This window comes from Heloderma suspectum, chromosome 4 (assembly GCF_057233095.1).
Source record: "Heloderma suspectum isolate Gila_16-S chromosome 4, 16-S_ref, whole genome shotgun sequence".
In the NCBI taxonomy this organism is placed as follows: domain Eukaryota; kingdom Metazoa; phylum Chordata; class Lepidosauria; order Squamata; family Helodermatidae; genus Heloderma; species Heloderma suspectum.
Window position 1 is genome coordinate 266,174,980 of NC_139461.1, and position 19,329 is coordinate 266,194,308.

General features: G+C 40.8%; 1 protein-coding gene across 4 annotated transcripts in view; it reads left to right on the forward strand.

Moving 5' to 3' along the window:
* The first annotated feature begins 2,135 nt into the window (after positions 1 to 2,135).
* Positions 2,136 to 19,329, forward strand: part of KDM5B (lysine demethylase 5B) — a 90,186-nt gene continuing 72,992 nt past the window's right edge. For 2 of the 4 annotated variants that reach the window (XM_084853734.1, XM_084853735.1), the window contains exons 1-4: positions 2,136 to 2,462; positions 15,551 to 15,628; positions 16,446 to 16,568; positions 16,890 to 17,060. In XM_084853734.1, coding sequence (XP_084709860.1) covers positions 2,325 to 2,462; positions 15,551 to 15,628; positions 16,446 to 16,568; positions 16,890 to 17,060 — 510 coding nt within the window. In that variant the 5' untranslated portion in view covers positions 2,136 to 2,324. Of the gene's footprint in view, positions 2,463 to 15,550; positions 15,629 to 16,445; positions 16,569 to 16,889; positions 17,061 to 19,329 lie in introns of those variants that run through there. The other 2 variants (XM_084853736.1, XM_084853738.1) reach the window with 2 other exon arrangements.

Below are 19,329 nucleotides of genomic sequence, written 5' to 3' on the forward strand. Positions count from 1 at the left end.
CGGAACAAAGACCACTCCCAAAGTTTTACACAGCAGGATTACAGGAGGAAGTCATGCCAATCCTGTGAAACTCCTGCTTTGCATAATTTTATAAGGAGTTTAGAACAGGCCTTCAACTAAATTGCTATGGAACAGTCAGAAAAATGAGAATACATTCATTTTAGGGATAAAATTGTTTCTATGGTCTCTGGGTCCCCCACGCTTGGGGGCAGACCTCAGAATTGTTTTGATTTAAACTGCAATCCCAAACATCTTATTCTTGATTAGTTCTAAATGTAAAACAGTGGGATTACTCAGGAGGAATTGGATTGAGGACTGAAGTTTTGTCAAAATCCATGCTACTAAAAACGATCCATACATACTTGAAAGTCCATCCCTTCCGTGAGCATGAAGATGGTGATTGATAACATAATCCTTGCATGATTAAAGTGACAAGGGTACCCAATGAAATGTCCTCAGTGGCTTCTCCACACATATCCTTTCCTCTGGAGGCTTTTCTCCTCCTTTCATTATAAGAGGTTCAGCATCCTTCTGGAAACAATATAACCTCTTTTTATTTTGGTCACTGTTTAAAAGGCCAACGTTAAGAAATGATGTAATTATTCTAGGATAGTATATTTCATGGACAAATATATTTTGTGCTGTGATTTTAAAATGTTGTCTGCTTGACCCTTTGGGAAATGGTAGGTTAGAAACTGAAATAATTTCAAAAGCCACTTAGGCTACACTCCTCTGTTCACTTACTTGGGAATAAGTACCATTGAATTCAGTGGTTATCTGAGTAAGCAAACATTTCATAGGATCGGGCTAAGGCTATGTTGCCCAATTTAAAAAGGAACAAGGTAATCTTAGAAATAAGAGCAATTCAGAAAACAAATAAAACTATTGTGAAAGAAGACAGAACATACTAGCTTCATTGGCCTCAGTCTCCATTTTGAATTAGGAATGGGTTGCACACAAATAAACCAAGGCTTTTTTCTGACACTGCAAAATATGAATATAAGCAAATCCTAGCTTAATTTAGTTGTCAGGCCATTATTTGTTTCATGTACTGTAGCTTGATCTGACACATTTATCCACTTTTCACTATGGAAATGTTCTTAAAACAATGAGTAGTTAAATAAAAGTCTTATTCTGAGTCTTAATCCCGGTCCCCTCTTTGCATATACATTATCATCTTGTAGAATTAACTATTGCATCTGAATACACAACTTGATAAAGTACATTTTTGCTTAGCAAAAAATATGGCAAAGTCTAGTAAAATGAATGCCTGGATCCCCCCCCCCCGCCCCCACCCCCACCCCCGGGTTCCTATTGCCTACTGAGTTAGATTTAAACCAAGTAGCATTTCAAGTTTTAAAAAATACTAATCAAATGGCGGTATCAGTGTGAGAACACAACCTAATAAAACAAAACGGGATTTTCTATCTCATCCCCTTATCTGAAGCCAAGAAGCTATTTAAAAGAGATGCATAAGTTTGTTTGTTTTTAAAGGGTGAATAGTACTAGCAAAATTAAAGCTAGTTCAATTGTTAGAGGAAGAAAATGGAGTGAATTTGTTGTGCAAACCCTGTACGCTGACCAAGACACGGGCCAGTTCCTTAGGCGACCTCAGCTCGTTTAAGGAAAGGTTGCTCCATCCTTTAGAGTTCCATCCTGTCCTTAACACTGCCAGACTTCCCGGGACTGATAGCGTAAGTCAGCCACATCAACTGTTTAAGGCAAACAGGTTGATGGATTGATTGAACAATCCAACCAAAACCATGAAGCCCTGGGCCCCCCTGACGACCTGGCCTTGCACGGGGAGTAGGCTCGCTCTTTGCCCCAAATAGTTACCCCATCTCCTTTCGTGGAAAGCCACAACTGAGCCAGCCAGGCCTGCGACACCCACGACTGCAGGACAGAAGGCTTTCGCTTTTCATGGTCAACCCTGATAGTTTAGCTTGGTAGGCCCTATACTCCTGCATGAGTCGTCTCAAAACAGGCCTTTCTACAAAGGAGAGGATGCACGCGTGGTTTGTGCAAGCGCCTTTGGGAGAGAGTTGGCGCCTGTGAGGCCCACCCCCACCGCCAAAGGGTGGGGTGGAGAAGAAGGGTCGCCCCCCATGCAAGGCGAGCGAGCGCGCGCCCATATGAAAAGGGGAAGGAGGCACTTCCCACATGGCCTGGCCTCATCCGCGGACTCTTTTCCTCCCCCTCCCTTGTTTTGGCGGAGGCACACGGCTCGTTCTAGCGGAGCTCCGCGACGCTTTGGCTGTTGGGGGATTGTTCGGAACGGCTGCCTTACTCCGAGCAGCCCGTCCTGCCGGCGACCCAAGCTGGCCATGGCCGAGTTCCTGCCGCCACCCGAGTGCCCCGTCTTCGAGCCCAGTTGGGAGGAGTTCGCTGACCCTTTCGCCTTTATCCACAAGATCCGGCCCATCGCCGAGCAGACGGGGATCTGCAAGGTGCGGCCGCCGCCGGTGAGTGAGCCTTGGCGACGACCTGCGGGACAGCGCCGACCTGTTCTGCCGCCCCACGCACCACCCGGCCGAGAGGGGAGGGAGCGCAGCTTCCCTGTGAAGAGTTTGGAGACAAGACCCCCCCCGCCAGCCTTCCCCCCCCGCCCCCCGACACACTTCTCCCGAAATCCCAATAACTCCCCTCTCCCAAGACCGCGCAACTCGGGAGCCAGCATCCCCGCACATACCCCACTCAGAAACTTGTATGTCCCCAGCTTCCTTTAACCCATTCGCACCACCATCACACACGGAAAAGATTCCCAAAGAGGGACCCCCCCCCAAATCTGGTATCGATGGCCAGATGCTCTCCATTGCAAGAGGGGGGGATCGGGGCTTCGGGGAGTGGGGTGGGCAGCGCATTCCTTGCCCCTGCCAACTGGGAGTCCTGAGCCCTAAAAGGCATTACTGCCCCAATAATTGACTTCTTTTGCAACCCAGTGTAGCTCCCCCCCGTCCCCGGAGACTGGGCCATTGGACACGGGGTGAGGTGTAGAATGACCCTCCTTGTCTTTTCAACCAAGCAGTCTTGGCTCCCCGAGGGAGACCCACTTAAACATGGCTGCCAATGAGCTCCCCCATCAGTCTTACTTTGGCCCCTGGCTTCACTTTCAACTCGGAGAACTGTACTCGCTCGGCACCCCATTCCCCTCCCCCCCTCCCCCCCTCCCCCCGCCCGAAAGTTGCCTTTTTCTGTGCCTTATCCAGCGGTTTGGCAAGGAAAAAAAAAACAGCGCACTCGTGCAACCTACACACACACACACACACACACACACACGTTTCTAAGCTTGGTTTCCAGACCAAAGGGAGAAGTTATTTCCTTTCTTTCTAGAGTACCTTCTTGGGATGGTTTGTCCAAGGGTAGCCAGTGGGCACAGGCTCTAAAGACCAGTTCAGGCTTTTGTTTCTATACAGGAGCAAGATCTAGTTAGGCATTATGAGTGCAGATTTAAAATTCAAAAAACACACAAAATAAAACAAAATAAAACAACTTTATAAGGACTGAAAAACTGGCCTGCAAGCCTACATGTAAACTGCGGGACTAGTTTTTAACTTGTAGGCAACTAGTGAAAAGGGAATATGGTATAATTTTGTGTCTTAAAAAAGGTTTAGAGTTCTGCAGCAAAAGTAGTGGAAGAGGATTTTTTATGGCTAGAGAGGCAGCCATTATAGTTTTACCTATTCACAGAGTTGGATGCTTTGAAGGTAGCAGAGTGTTTGGTTCAGGTGCTTTGTCTAACAAAGTTTAAGCTTCATCAAATTCTTGGGGGCTGGGCTGCTACTTTCAATATAAATACTGTATAGCAGTCACTGTATAAAGACCTAAGTGAAACAGCTGCTTGGGTGTTGCCCTCCATGTTGGCATTGTGGTTGAGCTAAGACTGTAGATTTCCTTATTTCACTGTTTTCTGTACCCATAAAATCTTTTCTGTGGCCATTCTAGAACCATCTGGTTTAATTTTTAAACAGGTACCCATATTTTAAAGTTGAGAACACATAAATATAAGCCTTGGAGTTTTGAGAGATCTTTCAGAATCCTAGGCAGACATGGCCACCATTTTAGAGTGCGATATATAGTGGGAAGGGTGATAAGTCTACATCATTAGAAGTATAAACAGGCACTACAGCAGGCTGCAAAAGGATAATTTTGAACCAGTAACTCCCTTCAGTTGTTGTTTCATTATTTCTCAATATAATTTGCTGTAGCTTTAGTAGCACAGTTACTTGTACTTGCTCAGAAAAGGTAAACTGTGGATGAGGAAGGATTTGTTGGAACAAAGATTTGCTTGTTAAAAGGAGAAACACACTACTTTCACCAAAAATAAAGGCGTTCTTCATTCAGGGAGACCTAATAATATATGTGGATTCAAATAGTATGAATGTGGATCCAGTATAGTATGAAGTCCTTGAAAGAGTTTAATTCAGAGCTGAGAATAAAGGAGACATTTTGCTAAACTTAAGAGTTCTACAAAGAAAGTTTAATTCTAGCCATTTTCTGCATTTGGACACTTTTCAATATGTACTTTTAGCTTAATTGTAAAACAAAACTGAAGATTCATATTTAACTAAAGAAAGTAGTGTGCTAGGAACTTGTCTTATTCTACTGGTTGAAATCTACCAACCTTTGTTCCTGTGCAGTTCCATTTATTTGTGTAAGCAATGCTTGGTGGATGGCACTCACATACACACCAAGTAGGACAACCTTCTGATCTAAAAGTAATTCCACTTATCATAGTTACACTTCCTTTTAAAAGTTTCTCTTTCAGTTTCTATATCTTTCTATATATACAACTTAAAAGTTACTGAATGAGATAAAAACTCTGCATCCAAGATTGTGAAAGAGTACCTGACTTCCATTTTAAATCCCTGATCATTGTGATCAGTTGTGCTTTGCAGTACCTTTGAATAAGGTAGACATCATAGCTGTGTGATCTTTAAGATATATTTCTGATGCTGGGATGGCTAACTGGTGGCTGGATTATTTGGCCCATAGTGGTCTACCAATCAAGGCATGATAAAATAAAAATTCTTACAGTTTTACTTATTAGGAAAACAAATAATGAAACATGTATTTAAATTGCTGCAGTGAATCACTACTAATCTGCCCTATTCAGGAAATCTTTCTGGAAGAACATCAGTTTCCTTGCCAAATTCCCAAATGTGTAAACTTGTGCTATCTGAGGAGATATTTCAGGAAGTATGTTAGTATCCTTGTCTCATCTTCATATCTGTGATCTCATACCATCTAACTGCATGTGTTCCATCCCTTTTGAAGCCCATATTGGTAGGTGATACCACCTTTATAATAGAGCCAGGTCATCCATGATTGGAACAGATCACGCAAAACACTTCTGGCCTCTGGATAGCAGCCTTCCCTAATCTGGTGCCCTCCAGATGTTTTGGACTACAACTCCCAACATTCCTGACCATTGACCATGCTGACTGGGGCTGATGGGATTTGAAGTCCAAAATGTGTGGGGCGCATCAGGTTGGGGAAGGCTTATACATAGAATATAAGGTGACTCGTCAAGAATACAGAAGTTGGCCAACTCTGCTTTGGTGGGTCCATTGCTGGCTGTATGACTGTTGGCACTGAAAAAAATTGAAGACAAAAAGTACCCACAAATTCTGCTGGGTTGGTAGCCAATAACTGTTTCTACAAGCCAATGAGATTCAGCTTTCTTGCTTCCTACTTAACAGAGATAAAGTGCCATCTCTTTTATTAGCTGCTGCCTGGTGAGGGAGTGTTTACATGGGAGGAGTGATGAGAGGTGTGTGTTTGTAGCAATCCCTCACTTGCTCCCATGATGCTGATGTTTTGTCCTGATACAAGATGTAGTCTGCTGCCATTTTGGAAGAGACATTCTAGCTCGATGTACTGTGGGTGGTTGTTCAAAAATGTATTACTCCTATGATGAGTGGAGTATACTAAAGGCCAGAGCTACATTTATGATCACCCTGGGTGATGGTGTTTATAGATCCCTGTTCTTGGAGTATTATTCTTTTAGTGGCATCATCAAATTGGGAAGTTTAAAATGTACCAACATAAAATAATAATCTAAGTGGAATGTTGCTCCAGACCAGGGAGAAAATATTTCAAACAGGCATTGCCCCTTCCCCATGTCCTTAAAAATATGCAGTTTCTGTTAGTTATATGAGTGGATATGGGGAAACCTGACTATGCAACAGCTTCATTCGAGAACAGTGAGGCAGCCCACATCTTGATGTAAAATACAAAATGCCCATGGCATTTAATTTGTCCATATAATACCACTCAATACCTCATACTGATGCATTTGATGTTTAAATAAAGATCTGGATCCCTGTTCCCATCTTCTTCATAACTGAAGACTGTTTTTTTGCATTGGTCTCAAACACATACTGTTAAGCTGCAGCCCAGCACACAACCTAACTTAATGCAGAATTAAGCATGTCTAAGCCCACTGATTGCAATGAACTTAAATGTATCCGACTCTCCATAGGATCAGGCTGATTCTTACAGAGACTTGAGCCACATCGAAATCAGTGCAGCTTAAGCATGTTTATTGGATTGCGTCTATACACTTAAAGAAATTCTGGTCTGACCATCTAGCATTTACCTTGAGCGAAATAGGTAACACACAATTTCACTCACTGCTTCTTGCATCGAAACTGTAATATGGAGATCTGGCCAATTATCCTCTCTACCTAAAATGTTCAAGAGAGAGAGAACTGTTCTTTTTATTAGGAATAGTGTATAAACTGAAAGGCAGCAAATAAGAAGTACACAGTAATGATGAATGGAAATTCTTCTACACTTACAATTAATAAATCAAGTTCCCATTCATTTTGGAACATTAGATACTTGCTTGAGACTTACAATAAGGTTTAAAGCTAATATGAAACTTTATATGTTGTGAACATACTTTGGCCTAGTTATTGTGCTTTATATTAATCACTTCTAAGTTCATTAGAAGTACAGGTCATCTTCCAAAATGCTAGACTAATTAAATGATTTGTTGACAACATATATGCGTTTTCCTAATGAAAACCTCTGAAACAGACATCAATTCAGAGCATATGCATGGACTGAAGATAGCTATACTGGAGCAGCTAATAATACTTTTAGTCCAGAAAGGAGGCTTTCAACTCGTCCACTGGTTTCAATACTTTTATTGGGCCCTTTGTTAGGTTTGTTTCTATCGCCTTTCTGTCTTCTGCCCCACATATTTCTACCTAGGTGATTAAACCCATAACCACAACCAGTGTTCTGTGAAGCATTCTGCATATATAGGTAGGAGCTTCCAAGACCCTCCTCTTGTCACATCCCCATCCCTGCCAGTGTTTTTCTTCATGGTGGTAGAGTTCAAACATTGCATTTGGAACTTCCAAACCTTTGGAGGATCAAGAAGTTGCTGTGAGCTTGTATACTCCCCCTCTCCTCCCCTCTCTCTTGTACTGATTCCCTCCTCCATTTTCTTGGTTCCTGTGAGAATAGTTGCTGTGACCCTAAATTGGACAAATTTTGGTTAGCACTAACCTCTAAACCAGGGGTGGGCAGCTTATGGTCCTCCAAATGTTTTGGCCTGCAACTCCCACTTTTAGGAGTAGGCTGATGGAAATAGCTTACAGCAGTTTTTTCTCAATATGAATAGGCCATATTCATATTTCTCAATGTGAATATGAACAAAAATGCCACAGTAAACATAGCATCTGTTTTTGTTTAAAATGGAAAAACCTGTATCACACCACAAATAACTAGTCCAAAATGCTATCTAAATGACAGTGCTTTTTGCAAGCATCCACCTGCTAAATGCCTACTTATTAAAGAAGTGCTGTAATGTTAAGTGGGATGGGTGATGGTTTCTCTGGAGCTGTGAAGTGCTCCTACTTTGCAGCACCATCACAAACTGTCAGTGTTGACCACTGGAAAGGATGCTGTGGAATGGGGAGAGAAGCTCATTCCCAGGTGTGGTGTCGTCTTTAGAGCACTGCCAAGGAGGCAGGCAGATAGTCATTCCAAAGTCCTGGGGTGCTTCCTTTCTCCACCAGCAATGCCAACTGTAAGTGGTGACAGTGAGCTAGTTGAAGACCTCTTTTTTTGGACTAAAATGAATGGAGATGAGGTCAAGGCTTTGTTTTGTCCAGCCAGTCACATTACTAGAAGTCTTTGCCTAATAACCCAACCAGAACTCATCAAAGCTGGAATATTTGGATTTAAATAATTTTAGTTTCATTGAAGTAATGGAGGTAAACTGTCTCAAATTTGTATATTTAAATATGCAACATGTGGCATGGCGTTCTCAGTGGCAGCATGGAAGTTGTGGAATTCAGTCCTGAGGGAGGCTCACATTTTCAGCCAATTTTTGATAGCGGGTCAAGACAGTTCTATTTCAGAGGGCTTGAGTTTTGATTTGTTGATTGGATATTCTGGTTTTGTTATTGCCTTTATTTTTTTAATGATATGGTTAGCGTTTGAGCTTGGGTAAGCTGCTTTGTGGACCAGTGGGTTGATACTAAATATATAAAAGTATTCTAGTTTAGTTTAGATATGGCTTTAGCTGTCTGTTAATGTCCAGGAATCATGTGTGTCACTACTTTAGTGTACTGTGTGTTTATGCTCATCCATTTGTTGTTTTTCTGTGACCAGTATTTTCAGAATTATTTCCCCTATAAGTTTTATTCTTTGTTAATGACTTTTGTATTCAGCTTAAAACTCACTTTTTCAATGAATTGTTACAAATTGTTGAGAAAAGGTCCAGCTTCTATAACTTATGAAACAAAATACAAGTTGGGATTAATGCTCTGCTTTGTTGTTGTTGTTTTACTTCCAGTAGGAAAGAACTATGTTTGGATACCATCTGCTTTACCTGAGGCCTCATTATTTCAGAAGTAATGGGATAAAGAAAAACTTTTTGTTAAAACCAAAGTAATTGTTCATTTTTATTATGTCTAATGACATCTCCTGATGACAAACTTCCTCAGTACTGCTTACAACACTTAAGTTCAGCAGTTGTCATTCTAAGGCCAGGTTCAAACATAATACAGCATGAATGAGCTAGCACAATATCCTGGCTTGTTAAACTGTGGTTTGAAGAAACCATGATTTGCAATGTTCAGATGCATGAACAAACCATGGTTTTTGCTAACCAAAGACTTGAAGCTTTAAATCTCCATTTGTGTGCAAAGGAGAGTGAGGAGTACACAAATCCAAGGCTTGTATCAACTTATTCATATAACAACATGTCATGGTTTGTCATTACATCTGAACCAGTCCTTACGCTGGCTATTTGTTGACAAGAATGTGCATATTGTTTCCAGATTTCTTTGTAATGAAGCAATGTTGGAATAGCATTGCTTCATGGGATATCTTCATGGAATATCTGGGATAGAAGAATGGCTCTCAACTTTACATATCTTACTACTTTTCATTGTAGAATAGGACTGATCTACATTCCTTGGTAAGAAGATAAAGCTTACATGGTCTACTTCTTAAGCATTTCACTTTCTTATGTGAGGATATTTAATATTAAGAATAGCATTGTTGACTATTTTAGATGAAGTACTGGATCCAAGTAGCATGGAAGAAAGTTTTCTAGCACTATCATGAGAAGATAGTCTGTGAAGGGACTGTAAGTGTGATTGAAAATATCATTGCCAGAGAGAAGCACTGTGCTTTTAGCAGTTACATAGGAAGCAGAAATTCAACAGGTGCTTCCCCTGGCATAGAGCGTGAAGACATTGCATTTGTACTATCAAAGGACATGGTTTTGTCAAGAAAAATAACCTTTTGGCAGACCTAAACTTGCCAAAGCAAAGCAGAATGGTGCTGGGGGAGTGAGCAGTATAGAACCTGGTTGAGAGCACTATACCATAGGAGAGGGAAGAAGTGAACTGACTGATGAAAACTTAGAGGTGTACTTCTGTTAAGCAAAGGGCTCATATTTGGCAGGCCTCTCTCATTACATTCTGGCTATCACCTCATCTCACACATCCAGACTAGAAAAGGTTAATTTCAAAATATTAATACATGGAAAAACGGAAGTGGGGTGCACATCTGCCTGATGATGATAGGCAGAGGAAGGTATTTACATTACCTTAAATCTAATCAATGGTTTGGATTTTATATTCTGGAGTTGGCAGGACAGTCAATTGGAAAACCTATAATTTTCAGTTTTCTGCACTTTCCTTGTGTACGCAATTGGTCTAAGAAGTCACTCTCTTTTCTTGGAGGTTTTGAAAAGGCATCTAGGAACTAACTCTGAGTGCTTTTAAAACAGAGGCGGTTTAATTTTTCATTCGAATTATTTATTCAATTTCTCTGAACCACTTCATAGCATGGCCCTTTGAGATTCCTTACAAGACCTCCTCGGTCGACAATACCTAGTTCTGTTGCAGTTCATTTTGCTAATTGCCACCTATACCAACTTATTTCTCAGTAGTCTGAATTTGGTTGACTGATCCCTCAAGAAAATGTGCAGTTTTTAAGGTTAAGGAGATCTTTTTCCTTGTTGCTCCCTTGTCCATGGAAAGTTCTCAAAAGCAACATCCTAGCTGTGGAAACCCCATTTGTCTCTAATCCTGCTGCAGCCATAAAAGCGGTTAGGAGATACTATGACTTGGGTCTTTTTCTGTAAATGTTTCTCTAGGACTTATTCAGGGAGGCCATCTTCCCCTCTTCCTTTGTCAGTGATCTTGAAGTGAGTTTTAAAGACTACAACAATTCTTGCATGTCTTTTGTCTGATTGTATTAATGCTATTTAATCTTGCATTTTCATTCCCAAAAGAAGCTTAAGCTGGCATGTAGAAGGGTACATTCAACCCTTGCTCAAGGATTGGAGACCTTGTGATTTGTGGTGCAAAACACAAGTATTGTTATCTATGGTAATATAAGGATAATTTGTTCTATTGCATCCCTCAACATGTAGAAACCAACCTGATGGTTTTTTTGTGTGAACTGTGGCATGCTCAGCCATGCCTAACGTGTGATGAACCAGATCGAGACAAGTGAATGCACCTAAGGCTGTGAGAACAGCCTGGAGTTGGTATACTGTACAAATTAAGAAGCTTGGTATACATACACACCTTAAAATCCAAGGGTGGAGAGCTGAATATGAATTAGTGGATCACACACTAATTGAAATATGGCATTTGAGTTTGCAGTAATTTTTATAGGACGAATTTTTTCATTCTCTGTGTGGAGCATTAAATAATTGAGAATTTTAATATTTGAAGTTGTGGGTTTGTACAGTGGATGACTTATAATGGTGAAGAAAGTTATTCTCTAAGAACAAAGTTGCTACTGTGTTTCAAATTATGGGGCCTATAGCCAGTCTTCAGAACATTTTTGCCCTTTTCAGTGCTACTAAAACAATTCCAGAATATGCTTGTTTTCTAATTTCAGGTACCTCTTAAATATTCCTAGCAATAATTATGTGTATTGTTATCTTTAGGTTGGCACATCGCCATTATATACCAAGTGGACCATGCTTACTCATTCTTTCTTATCTTGGAGGACACATTGGAAGAATACTGTCATCACTGTACAGTAGTTCCTCTGTTTATACATCAGCACTCAATACTGTGAAGGAAAACAAAATTGTTAATATCATTAATCTCTATATTTAATGAAAAGGAATCTAATTTTGCTACAGGCTAGAAATTATACACACAGGATTGCTATAGCTGATTCATAACACATGCTCAGTTAGTTGTGGTGGCACAAACAAAGAAAAAGAAAAACAAGAAAACAAAGCACACAACACGATAAAATTAAGCACACTTTAAAACTAAGGACGCAATCCTATGGTCGCTAGATGGCCATAGGATTGGTCAGTTCCTAGAGAACTGCCCTCTCCCGCTGCCTCGTAGGCAGCGCGGATCAGCCCCATGCGCTGCACTCATAAGAGCAGCACGGAGCGGGGGAAATGGGGCGTTCCTGAGGGCAGGGCAAGGAGGTCAGAAGTGCTGGTTCAACACTCCCTATGTGTCATCTGGCCTCCCCATCCCACGCTCCGAGGTCCCGCGGCTAGACAGCTGCAATCAGCTGTCTAGCCACAACTGCAGGGCAGCTGGAGCGTGGAGGAGATGTGCTCCTCACCACTCCTCCTGCCCTGCACTGGATAGGCGGTCACCTCCAAGTTTGGAGACGGCCGTCTCCCCCATAGGATTGCTCTCTAAGCAGCCCAGACTACATGAGTTATTTAAAAGGCCAGGGAGAGCAGAAAGGAGCAGAAACCTGGTGCCAAAATGTGCACAGGGATGGTGTCAGACAAACCTCTCTGGGAAGGCTGTTCTATTGCTGGGGTTCCACTACCATAAAGGCTCTCTCCCTGGTAGTTACTTGTTTCACTTCATTTGGTGGGGCTCTCGGAACAGGGCTTCTGAAGAAAAGCTTCCTGACTGTTAGAGCAATACAACAATGGAACCGATGACCTAGGGAGGCAGTGGGTTCTCCCACACTGAAGGCATTCATGACGAGGCTGGACAGCCATCTGTCAGGCATGCTCTGACTTGGATTCCTGCATTGAGCAGGGGGTTGGATTTGATGGCCTTGTAGACCCCTTCCAATCCTACTATTCTATGATTCTAAGATCCTTAGGTTCAGGTAGGTAGATACGGTAGAAGGTGGTCTTTCTGGTGATCTGTTCCAAAGCCATTTGGGCTTTAAAAGTTAAAACCAGCACTTTCAATTGGACCTGGAAAAAGACTGGGAGCCAGTGCACTTGACAAATATGATCAAACTGTCTGGTTCCAGTTAATAATCTAGTGGTCCTACGTATTTTGGACCAACTGCAGTTTCCTAACCATTTCTAAAGGCATTGCAATAGTCCAAATAGGAAGTTACCAGAGCATGGATAATTGTAGGCAAGCTGTCTCCATCCAGGTAAGATCGCAGGTAGTGTTACCAGCTGAAGTTGATAAAAGGTGCTGTGAGCCACAAAGGTCACTGGAGCCTGTAATAACAGTGTTGGATCATTAAGCATTCCCAGACTGTAAAACAGGATTTCTGACCAACCAACAATACCGCCATCTTGTTTGGATTGAGTCTCAGTTTGTTCACCCTCATCCAGTCCATTACCTACTCAATTACTGGTTCAGGAAAGCTATATCTATACTTAGTTTATTTTTGGACCGGGAGAGGGGGGACAATGTAATTTTTGAGGGGAATTTGAGTGAATATTTGGATACATCTAGTCTGACATTAGTTAACTTATTAGCAGTCAGCATGTTAATTCCTGCCAAATGGAAGACCAACAAACTACCTTGTAAATAAACATGGAATGTAGCAAATTAGAGAAAGCAGTGTATATAAAATTAAGGCAAAATAGTTTGAAAAAATGCTTTTTAAAATCTGTTATGAGCCCTCTTATATGATACTGGTTGGCTTATCATTAATTACTAATTACATTTATGTCCCGCCTTTTTTCCCTCTTGCAAGCAACCCAAGGGGGCTTGCCTCCTCTTCTACATTTTATCCTCACAATAACCCTGTGAGGTAGGTTAGGCTGAAAGTCATTGGACCTGTTTGCATGATGAAACAGCCCACTGTGGCTATTTAAGCCACAGTTCGCTGTGATGTGTGCCAGTGGCCATTTTGAATATTCAGGCCACAACTGCAGCTTTTCGTGTTGTCCGAACCTGGTGGGTGTGGGTTGTGTGAGCGTTAAACAATCCTCGCAGAACCCATGGCCTGTTTTGAATTTTCAAAATGGTGCCCGTGGTGCCACAGCTCAATGTGGCTTAAATAAGCCATGATGAACCATAGCAGTCGTGTGAAACTAGTCAGTGACTGGCCTAAAGTCACCCTGTGAGCATCGTGTTCAAGTGGGGAATAGAACCCACGTCTTCAGAGTCCCAATCTAACACTAACTACTATACCACACTGGATCTTCCGATCCCGGAGGCTTCTGCGTATCCTGTGCCCTGGTGGTCTGCTGCCAGCAGGGTTGGAGGAGTGATGGAAGCAATTTTTGCCTCTCTGTCTTCCTTTTTTTATTTTTTCCTCCAGATGGCCCTCTATCTAGAGAGAACATGCTGCCAGACCTGAGAAGCCACTAGGAACAGTGGATCTCGGCCTCTCATCTTCCTTTCATATACATCAGAATGCCCCCTTTTATACCTCTACAAGGTGTTCTGAGCTCACTTCTCTAACCTCAGGAATGTGGAGGCCCCCTCCCAAGGTTGTAGGAGCTCCAGGGCTTTGGGAGGGGGACTCTGACATATTTTATGGTCCCTGGGATGCTCTCCTACAGACCATAGGATTGCTCTGTTATAAAGTTTAATGTTGTAATATCAGTACTATTGTATAGTTTGATATGTTTTCAAAATATGTACTTTAAAATACGCATTTATCCCATCTTTCGTCAGTTTTTTGTTTTTATTTTGTTATATATGTTTAATAAAATATTTTAAAATTAAAGTGTTTCAAAATCATCACAAAGATCAGAGATTCATAAGTAGTAATATTAGCGATGAAAGCATTCTAATGTGTTTGACTAAATTACCAGTCAAGCAACATGCTTAGGACTTGATGTTGGAAAAGTACATTCAGTGTTGCCGAATACAAAACACCTTTAGGTGTTTGGTGCAGAAATGCAATTTGGGAGTCTGTCAAGTGCATTGTTCTTGCAATGTGGTGGTAAGGCCTCTTTATAACTCCATCTCCAACTCTTCCTTGCATCTCACGCCTCAGATATCTCCATCTTCTGCTTCATGAAAGAAACTAATGATTGTTTAAAAATACCAAGGTGAATGGTAACATCCTAACCAAAGGTATCTCTTGAAATGGAATAATTTGTTTTTTTTCTTATTAACTAACTATATCACACACAATCCTCTTGGTGCCAGTGGGTGCTTGCAGATGGAGGATTCCTAGTGCTACCAGTCAAAAGACGTTCTGCAGCTGTTCTGTCTTTTCTTCCTAAACAGATTTTTTTCTGGTAAGAAAAAAGATGGAAGTAGTGGGAAAACACAGGAGAGCTACAAACTGGAGATGTCGTCACCTGGACCCCCCATAAAATTCCTTGAATGAAAGTGGGTCTGTTCAATAAAAGTGTCATCTGGACGCTCCAATAGTTTCAAAAGAACCTATTAAATGATTTCCATCATTACACACAAAGACAAACCTGAGACACCCGGGTATGGGGGTGGTGGTTTCCCATTATTAATATTTTCTTTATTTCTTACTTTTATTGATGAAATAGCATAGAAGGTTCCTGTGAAATTGTTTCCATACTAGCATGGTTGTTTATATGTTACAAGAGAATTGGTTTGTACTGGAAATATTTAACGTCCCTTATACTTTCACTTACTGGGACACTTCAAGCCAACTGGATGTCTTACTGTTTGTCCGACAATACTTGAACAAAATAATTTCATTAAGTTCCATAGTATAAAATCATGACAAAACACAAGGGGACCACACTGTCTTCCTTAATGCTATTAAGAGATAACCATATAAAACTTTTCCTGTTAGATTTCTTTACACCTGACATTGACCAAGTTCTTCTTAATTGTGTATTATGTTTGGTCTGTCAACATATTAATGTTTTCTTCTTTCCTTGCCCTAGGACTGGCAACCTCCATTTGCATGTGATGTTGATAAACTTCACTTTACTCCACGAATCCAAAGGCTGAATGAATTGGAGGTAATTAAGTAAACTAATGTACATAATTTTACAGTTGGCTCTATCGAAATGGGTACTTGAAAGTGTATTGAGAAAAATACAGTCGTTTTAAATTAAAATAGCAGGTCTAATTTCAAGACATACGTTTTAGATTTCTTGCATATAAACAGGGAATACAAAGTGTACTTATACGGGGTTAAACTCAAACTGTACCCTGGAATACAAAACCACATTTGAATCAAATTTGCCATTTTAATGCCCATTCCCCCAGTTTGGAGAGAATCATTCGGAGCTCGTTGCTGTTGCTTTTTGTTTTAGCTCTTCTAAATAATTGGTGTCATCAGCAAACATGGCCATCTCATTGCTCACCCCGATTTCAGATTGTTTATGAACAAGCTGTAATTCACCAGTCCCAATACACATCCTTGGGTGGTTCCACTGTTGACATCTCTCCCTGTTTATAAGCTCCTTTTGACGATATATTCCATCCAGTATATTAGATAATAAATTTGTTTTTGGTCATTTTAAAGAGGAAGGAGTATTTTAAACCAATGTGTTCAGTACTGTGTTAGAATGCCATCTGTATTTGTGCAGAAAAGTATTATTTAAGTGGCATACATGGCTGCTCAAAAGTACAGCAGATGCTTCTTCCATACTGCTGCCTGAAACATTGAAATGAGCATAGGAGAATAAATGCTTTTTTAGCATGAAGAGTCAGTGGCTACCTTTCTTTTCAGATTCTTTTTTTCCAATATACAAAACAGATTGGAGAATACTAAAGATAAAACCACAAAATGATAGGTAAGCTGAGCAATATAATTACACTGTATTCTAACAGGCCCAGACACGGGTAAAACTGAATTTTCTGGACCAGATTGCAAAGTTCTGGGAACTCCAAGGATGCACACTTAAAATTCCACACGTAGAAAGAAAGATCTTGGATTTGTTCCAGCTTAATAGGGTAAGTCTCGCAAGTAAAGGGTGAAGGCATGCTTGTTTTGAGGGGTAAGCAAGTGAATATAGAGTTGTTCAGTCCTGAAGCCCTTGAGTTGATAAATATTCTAGAATCTAGGATCATAAATGTGGAATGGGTATATTACTTAAAACGTTATTTTTGTCTGGCACATTAAATCATTGTGTTAAAATTATAACTTTTTTCTGGATATGTCGTATTTATTTATAAAGTATCGCCGGCATACTGAAGCAAAGCCGTTTCCATTTCTTAGCTCGTACATACCTTGTACATACATAGATTTGATTGTGTAATCATTTTCTTTTGCAGCTAGTTGCAGAAGAAGGTGGATTTGACTTGGTCTGTAAGGACAGAAAATGGACTAAAATAGCCACCAAGATGGGGTTTGCTCCTGGCAAAGCTGTAGGTTCACATATCCGTGCTCATTATGAACGCATTCTTTATCCTTACAACTTATTCCAGACTGGAGCTAGCCTACTGGTGAGTTTTGCTTAGCCTAGATTGTGAACTTTTTACAAATGGACTATTTTCTATTGTGGGACAGAGTTCCGAAACATTTCAGCATTGCTTTTTAAATTATTTTTAATGTTCTTCCTTTACATAATTTGGTGGGTGTTCTAGGAATCCCAAAATACAGCAATACAGTAGAATCTTGGAAATCTTTATAGGATTTTTGAAGATTTCCATGAACCCAAAGACACATCCTTCTGTATGTATGCTGTTCTTAGTATTTTTGTACCTTTTATCAAGAAATTGATATTTCTAATGGCTATTCTGGTGGAGTGGAAAGAAAAAGTGGTCTGTCACACCTTGCTTCTTCATCACAGTTAGAAGGTAGCCAGTTTCTTAAGCACACCTAAAGCTGCTGCTGTACCCGAGGCCTCTTGGCATTGTTTTAGGCAGTATGCATTTTTAGTGTGCTAACTTCCATTCATGCACTTTGGGCTTGTTTGGGTTCCCTCTTTGCTTTGGTTAAAAGGGAGTAAGCGTCTTGCTTTCCTGCTCCCAAAAGTTAAATCTGCAGCTGTAGCTTCTGAGATAGTTGGTGTCTAGTAATCTGATATTTCTGAAAAAGTAAGCTGTGTTTAGGGTCCACCATGGTGCTGTTTTATTGACAAGGTAACCATATATCTGAAGAGGATAGGTTTCTCTATCAAAGGCCAGTTGACAAGTTTTAAACTTCCCAAGCCGTAAGATTAGCCTTATAGGCCCACCACTAAGGTCAATCAGGTTGGCAAGTACTAGGGGCAGGGCCTTTTTTAATGTTGGCCCCACATTTCTCAAATGGCCTCTCCCAAGAACTCTGGTTAGCCCCCTCTCTTGTGGCCTTTGGAAAGGAAAGGTTCCTCCTGTGCAAGCGCCGGGTCATTACTGACCCCTAGAGGGATGCCGCCGTTTACGCTGGCGTTTTCATGGCAGACTATAGCGGCGTGGTTTGCCATTGCCTTCCCCAGTCGTGACTACCTTTCCCCCAGCAAGCTGGGTACTCATTGTGGCCTTTAAGCAGCCCCTAAAGACTTCTTTATTCTGCCGAACTTTTTCTATATTTTCTTGGCTTAACTGATGCTGCTGTATTACATTATCACTTGTTTTGTTTTTAATGTTTTTATATTTGCGTGCGTGTGTGTATACACACACACAAATGTAAAGGTAAGGCTCAGCTCTCAGCAAGAGAAGCTATGTTTTTTCTTCTTACTTACGTGTTTTTTTAAATATCTAAATGTTTATATGTGTTGTACTGATATTAAAATGTTTGAAAGAAAAAAGAAAGAAGTTGGAATGATGATTGGGTTCCCTTTTGCCATTGTACACCAACCTTATTAGTCTAAATGCAAATGAGCAGGTAGGCTTTTTAATTAAAGTTGGAATTTACAAAGAAAACTTGTCACTTTAGAACAAGATTTTGTATCTCAAATTGCTTTGTTTGCATAACCCCTCATCTTGAGCTTAGTATAGTTTAAAATAGTCTGTGTTCATTCTCCACAGTAGAATTCTCCAAATTGGGTACCACTTTGGAGGGAATTCTAAATGTCCAAAGTATTGTTAGTTAGAATTAGTCTCTTTAGATCTTGGGCAATCACTCTATGGGTCTTTATGGCACTATACTATTTATTCACCATGTTAGGCTACAGTGTAGGCTATGGAGCTATGGGTGACCTGAACTCTGGCAGTGTCTCTAACATAGGCATGTCTTATGCTTCTTTGCATTGTTTTGGGCTACAACAGTTGAATGTAAATAAATTGTATTCAAGGATCCTGCAGCATGTTGAGCCCATTAAACTCAGTAGTCTGTGTCATAAGTCTACAATAAGTATAAGAGTCCATGAAAAGGAAAGTTCTCTATTACTTACCACTACCTGAATGAAATTAGAGATTATATGAGGGACTTGCTCAGTGAGCATGTTCTATACACAAGAGAGAGTCTGGTTTTCATACAGTCATCCCAACCCACAGGCATGCACATTTTTCATTTGGTATGTGCTGACTTTCAGCTGTGTCAGCCAATGACAAGACAATGTGACCATGTTGTCACCAAGGGCTGAATTCAACCTGGAGTAGTTTTGGTGTGGTGTGGCATGCCTGAATTACACCAGTTTTGCTGGTATGCATAGAACATCCTCACTATGGGACAACACAGCTGTAAACACAGGATAACTGAAAACCATAGCTGCCCATGGGCTGAAAGGGTTGTATGGATCTGCTCTTAGTCAATAGATGCCTTTGTTACAACCCACCTTCCATAATACTG